General features: G+C 34.3%; 1 protein-coding gene across 2 annotated transcripts in view; it reads left to right on the top strand.

Moving 5' to 3' along the window:
- The window catches only part of GLRA3 (glycine receptor alpha 3), a 176,727-nt gene that overhangs the window by 103,791 nt on the left and 55,609 nt on the right, over nt 1-17,327 (top strand). For both annotated transcript variants that reach the window (XM_004088566.3, XM_003257993.4), the window contains exon 5: nt 4,809-4,891. In XM_004088566.3, the coding sequence (XP_004088614.1) occupies nt 4,809-4,891 (83 nt within the window). The remainder of the gene's footprint in view (nt 1-4,808; nt 4,892-17,327) is intronic.

Genomic DNA, 17,327 nt, shown 5'->3' with positions numbered 1-17,327 from the left:
AAACAACCCTGGAAAATGGCTCAGATAAAAGAATGATGAGAGCTTTGCAGTCTCGGTATACCAGCTAGAGGAGGTATAGGAGCACAAGAGGATCAAGGAGAAATATATCTCCCAGCCCAGATCGACACTCTGCTATTGACTAGGGGTGATTTGGGTTAAGTCTCTTTATTTAAGGCTTATTTTTTCTTAGATACGTGGCAGTGACAATACTAATTACCTTGAGCCTGAAATAATGTATTAAAATACATTAAATAAAGCACGCAGCATAGTGCCAGACATACAATAGGCACTAAAGTTGTTATTTTTACCTTTTAAGAAAAGTATACGTTCTGTTTTTTTCCAGAATCATAAACCTCTACCGCATGGACTCTTAAGTTATTAACATGTCTCAGCCTCAGTTTTGTCACTTGTAAAAAGAGGATGGTAATATCTTCACCACAGAATAATGGAATCCCATCATAGGCAGTTAAATATGATATACTTTCTTACTTTACTAATATTACTAACAAACCCAACTTTTATACTCATAGTACAGAGGCATTCTTGCATTAAAAATCAAATCACGGGAAGAAATTTTATGTTAAAGATGCTATGCACAGCAACTCGACAAAGATCATGATATAATTTTAATTTTTATTTAAGCTAAATATCACTCTGTGAAATTTGTGAAAATAAAGTTTACTCGTATGATAATATGTATTTTTAACATTGATAACCATTAATTTTTAAATAAGAAAGCAAACTTATTTCGACAGTTGCTTTTTTAAGTGCTGTTTATTCAGGGGTAATCAATTTACAATGCTATAAAATACATGTCATAAGAAGAATTTGGCATACATGTAATTGTGTATGTTTTTCTGAAGCGGTCCATAGCTTCATAAAGAAACCATCAACAATACTGAGATTGCTTTGGTAATGGGTTGTTAATGATTGTCTCTATGATCAGATGACAATTAAACTCCAGAAGTAGGTTATAGAAGCTCATTCTAATCTCCCTTCTAGGGCTCCAGCAATCTAATCCCTCCTAAGAGTGATTTACCCCTTAGAAAATCATTCATAACGATATACCAAATCATTCAAATATATCAAATCTCTGGGAAAATTCCTTATATTTTCTATAGTTTAACTACATTTCTCTGATTTCTTTTGGAAGAATTATTTATGTAGGTTTTTATAAAAATTATTTATGCATATTTTACTTTAAATTTCACTGCAACTATAATTTCACTATAAATAACTGATATGTGCATGCAATGTATCATTTCTTGTATTATAAGAAATACATAATTTAAAATGTCCTATTAATTACAGAACCCATTTTCATGAAAAAATGCTTCAATGCTTTTGAGAGGCAGTATACTTAAAGGTTAAAAGCATGAAATCTAGAACTAGAACCCTAGGGCTGCAAATTCAGCTGTAGCAATTTTTGCTGTGTAATGTCAGGTGAGTTATTAACCTCTAAGTTTCCTCATCTCTAAAATAGGGTAATATCATTTACCTATTCTTGTAAATTTGTAGTACAGAGTAAATGAGTTAGCATACATAAAGTGTTTAAAATACTGCCTACTGCACAGTAAACATTGTCTAATAGATGTGTTATCTAATGTGATATTACAGATAATATAGATTAAAACTGATTAAATTACTAATTGAGGCCATTGTTTTTATGACACAAAATAGAGAAATATTAGGATCTAATAAAAATACTCATTTATATACAAAGTCTATAATAGAGTCAGCAAACATTTTTTAATTCAACTAGTGGTTGAGATAGACACATTAAACAATGCTTGTTCAAAAATGGGCAATAATTGAATTTTAATGAGGTCAATTGTTTGTCACAAATTATCATCAGCTTTTTAAACATTACTGTTTCACTAAGTACTAATGTTAAAAGTCTTTCCCAAGACTTCTTAAAGGAAAAGAAGAAACGCCATATCCTGTTTATGTATCTTGTCTCAGAAAGAGAACTTAGTGTCCCTCTTACACAAGTAAACATTTATTTCCAAAACAGTAGAATGTGATTAATTGCCTCTTGATTTAGTTTTCTTTTGATGTGGTCAAGACATATCTTTAATTTATATGTAGTGTTTTGATAAAGAAATTCAGTATCAAACCCACCAAGTTGGCACATATTTTTCAGTATGCTGTGAAAGGAGCAATTGTATTGTACCTTAAACAAAAAGAAAGAAAAGTCAACGAATAGATTTTTTCAGGATATGATTTATGAGAGAAGTCCTACAAACTGTGTTTTTCTTTGCCAAATAATTCCTTTCAAGTGCTATTTTTTTAGAATTATGTAATGTCTCTTTTTTTATGCCAGAAAAATAGCCAGGATATGAATTTGACATCACATGCATGGTGAGAGCATGGAAAAGATTCTGAGAATGCTATTTACTTCCAAACAAAAGGTCACAGAATTAATTCTGCAAGTCAACATTTGAAACTGGCTGTCTGAGAGCCTTGGATATTTGGAAAATTTATGTGTGTACATTCAAAATGTATGTGTACATACAGTTCTAATAAGCCCTTTCACAAGGCAAAAAACATTGTGTCTACCTAATTTTAAAATTGCCTTTTTAAGAGAGAACTTTGTAAATTTACACAATCATACTTAACGTAGCTGAGCCAGGAGAAAAATTCCTTTTGAATATTGAACTCTATGAATTATTCTAGTGTGTTATGGATTCTGACTCGAATGAATTACCAGATTATCCTCCTAAGACTCTTAAAAATTCAGCAGCTTCACTGTCTGTCCATTTATGTGTCCCAAATTATGTTAATTGGACCTAACTCACCAAGCATACTCTCTGTAGAATATACATCATTCTAACTTTATGTCTATTGTCTACATAAAAATGTCAGCTCGAAGAATGTGGTTATATTTAGTAGAGCTGCGGACTATTTTTTGTTAAAGCTTAAACAGTTCTTTTTTATTCCTTTCTTCTTTCTTTTTCCTTCCTTCCTTCCTTTCCTTCTTTCTTTCCTCCCTCCCTCCCTTCCTTCCTTCCTTCCTTCCTTCCTTCCTTCCTTCCTTCCTTCCTTCCTTTCCTTCTTTCTTTCCTCCCTTCCTTTCTTTTTCTTTTTCTTTCTTTCTCTCTCTCTCTTTCTCCCTCGCTCCCTCCCTCCTTCCCACCCTCCCTCCCTTCCTCCCTTCCTTCCTTTTTTTTTTTTTTTTTTTTTTTAAGAGACAAGGTCTTGCTCTGTCACCCAGGCTAGAGTTCAGCAGTGTGATCCTAGCTCACTGCAGCCTCAACCTCCTGGGCTCTTGCCTCAGCTTCCTGAGTAGCCAGGATTACAGGTGCACACGCCATACCTGGCTAATTTAAAATATATATATATATTTTTTTGTAGAGACAGAGTATTTTTATGTTGCCCAAGATGATCACAAACTACTGGGCTCAAGCGAACCTCTCGTCTTAGCCTCCCAAAGCGCTGGAATTACAGGCATAAGGCACCACACCTGGCTAAATAGTTCTTAATATGTAATTTAATTTAGTCATCTTTGTGCCCACACTATAGAGTTTGGCGGATGAGTAAATGAAGGAGTCTAGGAGTGGTTGAATATACTAATAATCACTAATAACCACTGTTTGTTGAGTGTTTGCTATGGCTTAAGCACTTGTCTAAGCACTTATGTGTGTTAACTCATGTACTGCTCATAGCAACTCTCGAGTATGTACTATTGTTATCTTCATTTTAAAGATGAGAAAACTGCGATATAGGGGATTTGAATTAATCTGCCTAGGGTCACGAAGTTTAAGTAAACTAATCCACCTAGGGTGCTCATGAATACACTGAATTTCAATGGGAATATTCTCAATATAAGAGGCTTGCTAAAGAGTTCTCAGAAAAGAACTTCATTTGAATAAACGAGTGGATCTCACCATCTCTTCCTCAGGTCTAGGAACTACAAAAACTACCCTGAAGAAATCTGGGTAGAATGCTTTTCCAGCAAAAACTATTCAAAGGTGATGAATTTTCTGGAATATCAACATACTAATTCTCTCTGGAAGTTGGAGGAGAGCCTTTCCAATGAGCAGAATACTGGTATACGGCATCTAGGTTATCCTTTGTGTGAAGCCAAATCAGAAGTTTGTTTGATGAGCATAGAATCAGATCATGAATATTCTAGAGGGCTATTTCCTGACCCTGATGATTCCCTTATCCCACACCAGGGAACATGAGGCCGAACTTTTCAAGTCCTCCAGATTCACTTTACTAAATACACTGCTGAATGTTCATTGACAACGTCAGAGTCGTTAGAATGATGAGTGAATGTTACATATGATTGCTCCTCTCCGCCCTGCTTTTCCACGTTTAGAACTCTAATGCCTCTCGAATATAGTATGTGATTTGCAAGGAAGGATACCTTTTGATGTTTGGCATTAATTTTATTGGATCCACTCTCGAATTTCTCTTTTGAGGATGGCGTCTTGGAATACAGACATTTTCTAGACATCCATAGCCCAACTGAATAAATAAACACATAGATATAGGAATATGATGGCATGCTTATATTTAGGTTGGTGCAAAAGTAATTGCTGTTTTGCCAGCACTTTTAATGGCAAAACCCACGATTACTTTTGCACCAGCCTAAGATGTGCAATTATCCAATCCCCAGCCCACCAAAGCCAGATTTGTATATAAGGGCATAGCTATTTTATAGTAAGTAGGATACATAAGCTGGAGAAATTTTTACTTAAATCTGAGTTAGTCACCACCAAAGCAACATTGTTTCTCCTGTACAATAGAATATTAATATAATGTCATACATTTCCTTTAAAAATAATTACTTTGACTTTCAGATTAACATTAACACTTTCCTGTCCAATGGATCTCAAGAATTTTCCCATGGATGTACAAACATGTATAATGCAACTGGAAAGCTGTAAGTATGAACCACTTACTTTTTAAAATACTTTTACAGTATAGTAGATACGAGCTTTTAATGCCTAATATGGATAATTTGTTTAGTAATCATTTTGGTCACATATTTACTGAATAGGCATGTAACCTTTCACCAGGTACTGAAAATAATGATACCTGTCAACACATGCACTCTACACTATGAGAAAGAAACAAATTGGGAATCTAGAAATAACAGATTTTTAAAGCTTGAAATTTAGATATACGTTTCCATACACATCATCAGAAGTGAAAAGGATGGTAATCATTGAAAACAATCACTTATTTATTGGGAGCCTCTTATCAACCAAGTGTCTATATATATTTTTTCTTACACTAACAACAAAGATATTGTTATCCCTATGTTTTCAAATGTGAAAATGGTCATGTTGAATGATTGAGTATTTGGCTCCAATTCACAAAGGTGACAATGACAAACTGCCTCCAAACCTATGCTGCTTCTTATAACCAATGTTTATTATTTTAATATCACTCTGCTGGGTATGTTATGTATGTTAGCTCAGAAGAAAAAATTTCTCACACTTTCTCACAGATTTATGTAAGCTTTCAGGTATTCCTCTACATTTCTTCTTTCAAAGTAGACCCATATGCCTCACTGATTAATGTTAACACAGATGAACATTTCACATCCTACCCTTTCTCTGATCTATATAATTAACCCTAAATTAATTGTTTACAGTGTTTAATCTCATATAAAAATTAAGCAATATGCAATATTTTATCTTATGACAGCATGTTATCCGAGGGGGAATAAAAGGACTGTTTGACACATTCCTTGAGGAAAATTTGAAGGCCCATTCTCAGACTCCAGGTGTCAAAGACAAGGCTTGTAGTGTGATGGAGTTGTCACTAGATGGCGGACCAACTTTGTGGGGCAACATGACTATCCCCCTCCCTCTCCCGTTTGGTTTTTCTTAAGAAGTGGAAATATCAATTTCTCTGATAACTCCTCCTTAGAAAATTTAAATTGATTATTTTTATAAGTAGGTCTTAAATAATTAGCATACATATGGATAAAGTACTAACGTAAATGAGAGGAAATAAAATAAATTAAAATTTGGGGAGTTATTTAGCAATCAATCTACGTGGGGAGAAGCAGCAGACCCGATTTTGAAAATGAAGAAGGGCAATTTGAGGACAGGCTGATTGCATATCTTGGTTGAAAAATTAAGTACATTTAGGGCAAAGAGTTTAAAAATGTGCAGGACCCTCTAAGTGGCACCCTAATTACTAAGCCCGGGGGCGGGGCGTGGATGTTATTCAATAGGTGTCAGAAATGGTTCAACATACAAGGGGCAAGAAAATTGTTTGGTCCTTGCTGTACCTCTTAAAGATTATTTTAGTTAAATGAACCAAGATTGTTTAAGAAGTTTTCATAATTTTCCAGAAAAAGAACAGAAAGTAGGACAAAGAGCAATTAAGTGGAAGGCAGAAACAGGAGAGGTTGATTCACAGTAGATGTGAAGTCACTGAATGCCTGTGTGTCAGAGCAAAAAAGCTTAGATAAATGGGATCAGATTAGAAGCATTGATGAAGAAAGGGAACAGGGGATGAGAAACAAATGTTGATGGGACAATTGATAAAATCCATCTTAATATGTTTGAGGTCTGGGAAATTTAGGTCTAAAGCCAAAGAGAGAGTGAAAAGTGAAGATCAACTATTAAAAGCCATATAAAGAGTGGTTCAAGGAATCAGATGAAATAGCTGAAGAGGCGAATGTAGAGAGGAAATAAAACACAACAAGAACAGACGCTTAAGAAATGCCTACATTTAGAAGTTGTTGGAAAAAAATCCAGACAAAGGCAAAGATGGCAAATTAAAATCAACACGATTCAAACCTCCAAAGAGAAAGGACTGTGAAGGAGTTCTGTGTAACAAAATCAAATGCTGCAGAGAAAGCTTTGTAAGGTACTTGAAAAAAGCAATTGTTATTGTTAACAAAGACAAATGTGATTAGAATAATGATGGTCAAAGCTGGAATCTAAAAAGTTTGGTTTTTTTTTTTAGGTGAGTGATGAGGAAGTGGGAGCAGTGAGTGAAATTGTTTATTCCACGATTGTTAGTTATTAAAGAAAGATGAGAAAAAGTACAGTGCCTGAGGGTTGGTTAGATCACTGGGCTTCTGTTTTGAATAAGGAAAGCTTACTGGGGCTATTTTGCAGGACACAAAAGCTGACATAGTAAGACCTCTCATGTGTCTGCCTTTCTCAGAACATTTCTCAACATGAGAAAAGAGAGCCTCTTTTCTTTCCCCTTTGTTTCTTAATTCCTCTATAAGAAATATGAGTGGGTTGTTCAAGGGGTTCTTTAATATTTCAGTCATTAAGCACTTCCTGCACTCTTATTAGGAATTAATTTAAATTTAGCTTACCATAGAGACTTTGTTTATTAAACTCCTGTAGCAGATGCTAATGTCAGTCAAAGTAGAAGCTTCTGAAGTCAAGTTCTTCAAGGCGTTTTTTTCCTAAAACTTTTTTAGGACAATTACATATATATACACACACACACACATATATAATATATAATATATACATATATTAAGAAATGCCTACATTTCTGTGTATATATATGCATGCATACCAATCTACATATATATGTGTATATATGTATATGTTTTAAGAAAAATTATATCTATTTTTTCTTTTCTCCTTAAATAGTGGTTTAAAATGACAAGATAAAAGATTGTAAATCAGTGGAACCCACTGGAAAGTAGGCAAAAAGAGTTTAACCTACTGGAAAGCAAGAGTTGTAAGAATCCCAGGGTCCACTTTTGAATGAAATCTGACTGCAAAAAGGAAGAAAAGAAAATGTTCAATAATATTAAGACATGGGAGGCAGGCAAAAAGGAAACATAATTTAAAAGCAAACACTTGTAATGGTACAACTTCCTTAAATTCAGTAAAATTCAATAAATATATGTCAATGGTCAAGACTGTTCCAAGTGGCCTGGGAAATATTCTTTCATTTAGGCATCAATTGAGAAATATTTATCAAATACCTAATACATTCCACATATTATGTTGGGTGGTATAACAATAAATAAAGCAAAAAAGTCTCTGCTTTCAAGAATTTCAGAGGCTACCTGAAATATAATGATATAAATTATATTTATGCCAATATAATAATTCAATTAAAGATAAGCAAATCTTAATGGTATACTGTTAAAACAAAGGAGAAAGTGAATAAGAGAAGAACAAAATTAACAATGAATAACTAACTTAGAAAGGACTATTTTGTCTAAACTATCAATGATCCCATGCATTCAAAAGTATACATTTACGACTTATAATTGAAACCATAGATGATACAAAATTCCTAGTTAGAGGAAAAGAAATTATTGGGAAAGAGGCTTATGCAAGGAAAATCCAGGGTAAGAGAAGACTTGCATTAGAAATTGATGAGAAAAAAAAATATGAGTTAAGGATAATATCAAAGAATAAAAATAGAATAAAAGGGTTAAATTCACTTAGGAAAATAAGAGATTCTCAAACTAGATATTAACAAATATTAAGACCCAACAATATGTTGACAACTAGACACTTTCTAAGAATACCACACAAAAAAAATTTGATAAAGAAAAATGAAAAAATGTATATCTGAGAAATGTACCTTGAAAAAGTCCAGAATAATTTTAACCAGAAAAAAATTAATGGCGGAAAAAAATTATGAGGCACAAACACTTGAGTAGCATGCTGGTAAAAAATCAATATACAGTGGCTCACAACTTTAATCCCAGCATTTTGGGAGGTCGAAGCTGGTGGATCACTTGAAGTCAGGTGTTTGAGACCAGCCTAGCCAACATGGTGAAACCCCATCGCTACTAAAAATACAAAAATTAGCCAGGCGTGGTGGCACTTGCCTGTAGTCCCAGCTACTCAGGTGGCTGAGGCTGGATAATTGCTTGAACCCGGGAGGCAGAGGTTGCAGTGAGCCAAGATGGTGCCACTGCACTCAGCCTGGGCGACAGAGTGAGACTCTTTCTAAAAAAAAAAATCAATATATAATTAGGCAAATATAAGTATGTAACCATATAACTTCTAAATATAATAAGCAAAAGCAGGATGAACTGCATAAAAAATAGATAAATCAACAATTTACTGGATTGTACAAGCACAGTATATTTGAACGAAACAAATCATAGAGAGAGAATTCTTATTCTTTGTTTAATTTTGTTTTTAGCATGTGGAAACATTTACAAAAATTGATTATGTTATACACCACCAAGGAAGTTTCAGTAACCTCCTATGAATCAACATGTTATAAAATGTGATTTCTAACTAAAATGCAATAAAATTAGAAACCAATAACAATATAGAATTACTATAAGTTGCTACAAATTCCCATACATTATTATATATTAATATACACTTGTATAACTGGAATGAAAAACATATACTAAATGACTATTTGTTTAAAGGTGAAAATTAAGAAAAACTTGATGTTAAGTTACAATGCAAGCACAATATATCAAAATTTGTAGATACAAATAAGCCAGATTTTTTTAGTAAAAACGATTTCACTAAGCATTCTATTCAAAAAGACCAAAAAGACACAATAGAGTATCCAAAGAATCACAAAAACCCCTAAAATTGGTGCTTTGAAAAATCTTAGAACCCAGACACATCCCTGGAGAAATTATTTAAAGAAAAAAAAATTAGGTTGATTGAATATCAAAAATACAGAATGAAGAAATAGAAATAATCATAGTAGGCCAGCTTAAAAACAATGAAAGAAAATCCTGAGCAATTCTATCTTTTTCAGTCATAGTTATGGAAAGGAAACTCAGCCAAAACCTTTATTTGAAAACAAGAAGGAAGCCTGGGGGAAAAACGTTCGCGTAAATAGCTAACTTTGTTATAAATTAATGAGAATTTCCAAGAGCGGAGACATTAATGATGAGAACAACAGCAAACATTTTGAAAACCTGTTCAAATATTTGCCATATAAAAAGAAGAATTATGCATAAAAATGATTTCCTCAAGTTTCATCTCAATCGGGAGAATTGAATATTGCTTTGTTTACATTAATCTGAAAAAAGAAGGTGATTCATGGAAAAAGTAGATCAGAGCTGATGTCTGCTTAACTGTGCTGTGTTTTTTGTGAAAATACATGTTCAACTAAAAGTTTACTTTCGGTTATGGGAAATTTTAGGATAGAGCTTGAATTAGGAATGTTTACACAAATATAGAGACATAACCTGAGAAATACTGCTTATTGAGACATGAATCAGCATGAAGACATGAAAATCAACGAGGTTTCTGCAGATAGCATAGAAAACAACAACCAAAAGAGAGCCAGAGAAAGACAGCATCATCAAATTTTAGAAAATTGGGGATAGAGGAAGAAGTGAAACAGAGAAAGACAGTAAGGAACTCTTTGTGATATTTTAACAATATATTTCCTAGAGGCTATTTGGAAAATATGATTAATCTAGTTTATTCATGGAGGGTAGAGTCATTAAAGGTAAAAAAAAAAATAGAAAATCAATATTATGTTTTCTTCAATATTTAGGTATAAAAATGTATTAGCTGCAACACAAGTGGTATTTATCATAGTGTTTCACTCTGCTGCCATTTAAAATCAAAATAAAATAACTGCACTAAAGTTGAATCTTTACTGTTACGGTAATTTAGAATGCTAACTCATCACTGAGAATTCCACTGAAGTCAAAGGAAAGAATGTGGCCCCATTTATATGTTCCAAGTTCGGATGTTTCCCTTATCAAATTATAAAGGCCTCTCTGGGAATGTGCTTATTCCTCAAATCTCAACAGAGTTTCATGTAACTGCTTGTATAAAAGCCAGAAGTTCAACATACTATTTATTCCTCTGATCTAGAACATACGTAATTCAACTTCATTCTGGGATAAGTACTATAAATGTTTGCTTTTAGGTATGAAGAAAATGTGTTACTTTCATTCATTTCTCTCTCTTTTTAATACTCATTTTTCACTCTCAAAGTCAGTAAGAAGACACAGGCCAGTTCTCATGACAATATTCCTCTCCAATATTCACATTTTATTCTCAAAATTCATATTTTATTAGGAGAAACCTAAGAAAATAACAATAAAAATATCAAACCATACATACCACACAGAGAATTCTGCAGTGAAGACTTGTTTTTCACTAACTGTTTTAAATTTGAGCCCCAATTTTTATCTGCAGTTCTTGATTGTAATAAATGAAACTGAGGAACGTTCCTAGTGAAGATAAACTACTAAAGTGATCACTAACCTTCCTTCTCAGGATTCGATTGCGTTAGTTTGCTGATTACTTATCAGATGCCATTACCTGAATTTTTTAAAGCTGTATGAAGTGCTAGCAACATGAGGTAATTTTCAACAGGTACATTTTCATTTATATCACAATTTATAAATAAATTTTTACATAAATGCAATTATAAATTATTTTATTTGACACAAAACAAATAACAAATATAGAAGAGAAGGAGGCACAACTAACTATATTAAGACCTAGACTATGCCCCTAAGGAATGCTTGGTGGAAGTTGGATGTACAGGACTAGAGGCAGGAAAAAAACTTAAGACTTAATTTTCAGTTTTTTATTTACATTAAAAGGAAAATTCCTGTTTTTTTTAATTTGCTAGTTAAAAAAGCCATGAAGGATTTTTTTAATCATGGAAAAATACTCCATAATAATTTCTTAGGATCAGAATAAAAATTAAGAGCCATTGATGACACATGATGCATAAACTGTTACTACTTCCATGAAGGGTCTAATTCTGTAGTTCATATCTAAAAAGGAGTGTATTGTACTGCAGCCCAGGCAACAAGAGCTAAACTCCATCTCAAAAAAAAAAAAAAAAAAAAAGGAGTAAAAGTTAAAAAAAAATTAGATTTGAAAAGAAAATATGAGAAAATAACTAAGTGAAGAAGTATTGTTTGCCAAAAAGAACAGCCTAAATCTCTAAAATTACAGGGTAATTTTTAAGGGCCAATTTGAAAAACAAATTAACAAAAGCTTTAAGAAACTTGATATATACTTTAATAGTATTGTTGGATAGAAATATATAAAGATAGAATACACTTTAATGGGGTTTTGGGATAGAAATTTCTAAAGAGAAGTGAGAGGATTTTATGATTTAATTTCTCAGATTCAATTAAAAACCAGGTTTGACATTACTCAAACTGCTTACTCTGGAATTTATGCTAAATTAGCTAAGGCAAAAGATAAGATTTGGTGATGATTTTTCACAATTATTTTATAATAGTCTCTACTCTTGTCCAAGCTCTTTCATAATTTAAAAGTTTGGATACTGTTCAAAATAATATTATGTTTTTTGTTTGCCTAGTGAGAAATACAGATGGTTCTTGTTTTCTGAGTATTTGTTGCTTAAACTTCTGCAGTTACAGTGTTAGCTAGAAAACAGAAGTCCTCCCAAGACAAAACGATACACTAACGAACTTGCTACTTATAAAATAAATCCCCACTTAATTATTAAATATTCCATCCTATGTAACACCAATGGCCATTCTCTTCTAATCTGTCCACATCTTTCCAGGTTGAATTTTTACTGATCATCAGGTATTCTAAGCATATCTACCACAGTCAATCATATGGTCAAATTATGCTTCGAGAAGTTAAGTGACTTTCCCAAGGTCACACAACTGTGAAGTGGACAGAGAAAACGAGATGATTTAATAGCTCACAAATTTTTCATACAACCATTGGTCATTTTAAAATCTATCTGATGATTTACAAATATTTATAAATTGTAACTGTAGTATCCTTAAATAATCTCTGCAAGTTAAACATACCCAGTAATTTCGTTTGTTTTCTCATATGAAAAGATTAGAGTTCCCTCTTTTGCCTATTTCCCTTCCCCTAGACGTCTTTCCAATGTATTAAAATTGGCCTAGACCAAGACTGCAGAGTTGGGCTTCCCCGCCCCCGTGACAGTGCCAATCATTCTGTTACTATTGCAGTTTCAGATCACACATACATTAGAGATAGCTGCAAAACAGTCTTGACTCAGAACACATCTACAGACAGCTGAGTACTACAACTAAGTTCTTTGTCCCCCATTCCATGTTTACTAAATTGGTTCACTGGAATAAATACAAAGTATTTTACCTTTTTTCTAGTTAAAGATCATCTTCCTAGGTTTAGTCCATAATTCTACTTTGATGATCCATGTCTCTCCTGGTTAATCATCCAGAGAATTGAACAATGTATCATTACACACTCCCAGAAGGAAAGGACTGAAAACCTTGCAACAGTGCACTAGAGGTATTCGTCTTGATTTACTACTACTGAAAAAATCAACAATTGCTTTTTCAATCAGCTATAAATTACTTACATGGATATCAATTTCAAAATTTTGAAATCCTTGTGTATAAGAATAACATTAGAATTCATGAGACATCTTGCTGAGAACACTATAGTATCCCTTAATATTCTAGCATAGTGGGTAATAAGATTATAGTATATCAATGTAGCATGGCTTTTCCTTTATGACCCTAATTCTGGCTCCTACTGACCACAGCTTCCTGCTCTACCTGCTCACAGATGTAATCTTAACTATTCTAGAATTGTATGGATTTGGTGTTATGCTCCTTTAAAATTCACAGAATCTACCTGTTAATAAACTTGAAAATATTCTCAACATTAATCTCTTAGCAGCTTTGTAAAATTCTTTATCACCCCTCTGAGATTCCATATAGCATCAGCAATCTCATCTGCAAACATCTTCATGCTCTGGAATTTTATTTTCCTTCAGAGGGAAGATATAGATAAAAAGTTTATCTTTCTCTTGTCCTCCTCAAGCAGCATTCCTATTTCTTTCTATTCTTATAGAACCCGAGGATCCCTTTCTTGTTTGCATTTTCAACTTCAATATGGATGACATTAAATGTATAGCCTGAATACATCAAGAAAATATTTATTGTTATATTTGGTTTCAATGTTGTGTTTGGCTTATCATTTACCTCCCTTACTTCGCTTTTGTATACTTTTACAGACAAGTTGTTACAAAGATGTTTGATGTCAAATGAAATGCTTATCTATTTATTTCAACATTGTGTTTTTGTGGTTATTAATGATGGGGTTACCATAATCCTTATGTCAGTCAGATAAAACTGTGCTCTTCTCTCTGCCTAAAATGTGTTTCCTGAATATTTATCCATAGCTTGACCCATTGGATCATTCCGCCAGGCCATTTCTGAACATTTTTGTTTGTTTATTTGTTTTCTGAGACAGAGTCTCGCCCTGTCTCCCAGGCTGGAGTGCAGTGGTGCGATCTTGGCTCACTGCAAGCTCCGCCTCCCGGGTTCACGCCATTCTCCTGCCTCAGCCTCCCGAGTAGCTGGGACTACAGGCACCCGCCACCACGCCTGGCTAATTTTTTTGTATTTTTAGTAGAGACGAGGTTTCAGCATGTTACACAGGATGGTCTCGATTCCTGACCTCGTGATCCACCCGCCTTGGCCTCCCAAAGTGTGATAATCTTTTGTTAAGTTAGCTCCCTTCTCCCCAGTTGCTTCCTATCCCATTAAATTATAAATTTATTTCAAAATACATATCACCATCTGAAATGATTATTTTATTTCTGATAACATTTTTATTGCCCACCCCACCCCCACCCACTACATGCAAGTTCCATGTAGACAGGGAAAATGTCTCTCATTTCTCACTTGTTATCACTAGAAATTCTAGCAAAAATTAAGACAGTGATCTCTTTGTTTCTCTTAATGACAGTCAATAATACGATCATATATTTTACAGTGCAGTTAATATAGCCCACCTGTAGCCATATTTCACCCAAAGATCCATTAAAGAAAACATCAAGTTGGTTGTCTGGAATGACTCCACTCTTCTCTTACATAACTGAAAAGACTATTGGAGGCTAATTCATTGTATTTACCCAGGTTCTACTTTCAACTCATGTCATGATACCACAAGGTCTTCTGCACGCTGTGCATCCCTCGTTTATTTCCTCCCCCAAAATTTCATCAGTCTTTTCTTCTTTTGTTTTTTAATTGTGGTAAAATCCATGTCTTAGTCTGTATTGTGCTGCTATGACACAGTACCACAGATTAGGTGATTTTTAATGGATAGAAATGCATTGGCTCACAGTTCTGGAGGCTGGAAAATCCAAAATAAAGCTGCCAGCATCTGCTAGGGCCTTTTTGCTGCATCACTCCACGGAAGACAGAAGGGCCCGGAGACAAAAAGGGGCTGAAACCACCCTTTTATAATGGCAATAATTCCACCTATGAGGGCAGAGACCTCATGACTCAGTCTCCTCTTAAAGGTGTCACCTCTTAACTCTGCTACAATTGCAACCGAATTTAAACATGAGTTATGAAGGGACAAACATTCAAAGTATAACAATATACAAATATAAAATGTACCACCTTAACATTTTTAAGCATTCAGTTCAGTCGTATTTGGTATCTTCACAATGTTGTACAAGCAATCTCCCAAACTATTTCATCTTGCAAAACTGAACTCTACATTCATTAGAGAACTCTCCATTTTCCCCTTCCTCTTGCCACTGAGAACCACCATTCTACATTTTGCTTATATGACTTCAGCTATTCTAAATTCATATGTAAGTAGATTCATACAGTATTTGTCTTTGTGTGACTGGTTTATTTCACTTAACAAAGTTCTCAAAGTTTATCTATGTAATAGTATATGTCAGGATTTTCTTCCTTTTTAAGTTTGAATAATATTCCATTGTATGTATATAATATTTTGTTTCTCCATTCATCCATTGATGGAAATGGGTTACTTTCATATTTTGGCTATAGTGAGTAATGCTGCTATGAACGCAAATGTCAAATACCTTTTTGAGACCCTGCTTTGAATTCTTTCGGACATACATCCAGAGGTAAAATTGCTAGATAATATGGTCATTCATTTTTAATTATTTAAGAAGCAGCCATATTTCTTATAGCAGCTGCACCATCTTATACTCCACCAACAGTACACTAGAGTTCCAATTTCTTTACATCCTTGCCAACACTTGTTAGGATGTGTGATTCAGATAGTAGCCATCTTTTGTGTGTGAGAATCAGTAGACTTTTTAGAACACCCTAGATCACCTGTAATTTAAAGCATTTTATTTCTGTGATCCTGCCATTTGCTGCTATTCTTTACTACTCAGAGCTGTCACCATTTTTTGTATATAGGGTCTCACTCTGTTGCCCGTGCTGGAGTGCAGTGGTGTGACCTCAGCTCACTGCAACCTCCACCTCCAGGCTCAAGCGATCCTCCCACCTCAGCTTCCCAAGTAGCTGAGACTACAGACATACACCACTACATAGAGATGGGGTTTTGCCATGTTGCCCAGGCTGGTCTCAAACACTTGGTGTCAAGCGATCCAACCACCTCAGCCCCCGCCAAAAATGGGATTACATGCCTGAGCCACCGTGCCCAGCCTCTTTCATCCTTAATTAATTCTCAAAATAATCTGTTCCTTCAACCCTCATATCCCTTCAATTCCCCTAAACCAAATGGCCTTTCCAGATAATGCTCTTTCAAAACTTTGGTAGCATATCCCCAAACAGGACCCTGGTGTTCAATCTCAACAGTCCCTTAAATTATGCAGTGCATTGGCTGCTACCTGCATAAAAGGAGGAATTCAGAAAACATACCCTTCAGTCTTTCACTGAGAAACTATGTAAGTTATATAAATCCACTCATTTTCAGAGGGTCAGTTTTCTATTTTATAAGATAAGTGAGCTGCATTAGACGACAGCAAAAGTCATCTCAACTCTAGGATTCCATAAATTCTTTAAACATAGAAGACCACAAATCTGTAGGAACATAGCGTTGGGAAACCATGGAATATCTGTAAAAAGGATCAAGAGGAAAACAAAACCAAATAAGTAAACAAAAACAATGTGAATTATATGTAGTGAGGATCAAGAGGGAAGCCAGCCAAACTAGAAAACAGGAAAATGAAAATAATAAATAATAGTTTGTCAATAACAATTTAGAGAAAATAATCTATTTTTTGAAAAGGTACACAGAGTGTGATTCAAGCATTTACATTAATAAATGAGTGAGGTGGACTTTAGGAGTGTTTTGATACCACACTGCAATCAAAACCCAGGAGCTGTGAATCATGAAGGCAATGGCTCCGCTGCTTCCTTTATACCTTTACCTCTAGGGCAGCCATGTTCATAGATCCTCACCAGTGGATTCCTCATTGTTTGTATGACAAATGTTCCACTTGCAATCCAGAGGATTTGAAGTATCTAAGGCATTTAAAGAATGCCAAGTCAAATTTCTGAGCTCTCAGAAGTTCTAAGTAGCCTGTTTCTTCACAACATAGCCCACTTATAGTCCCCAGTTCCTGGCAATCTGTTGATTTCTCTGAGTTCTGCTATCAGGAAAATCTACATGCAGATTTGCAAAAAGCAAAACCTT

Source organism: Nomascus leucogenys, chromosome 7b (assembly GCF_006542625.1).
Source record: "Nomascus leucogenys isolate Asia chromosome 7b, Asia_NLE_v1, whole genome shotgun sequence".
In the NCBI taxonomy this organism is placed as follows: Eukaryota; Metazoa; Chordata; class Mammalia; order Primates; family Hylobatidae; genus Nomascus; species Nomascus leucogenys.
This window is presented reverse-complemented; position numbering and strand designations above follow the sequence as displayed.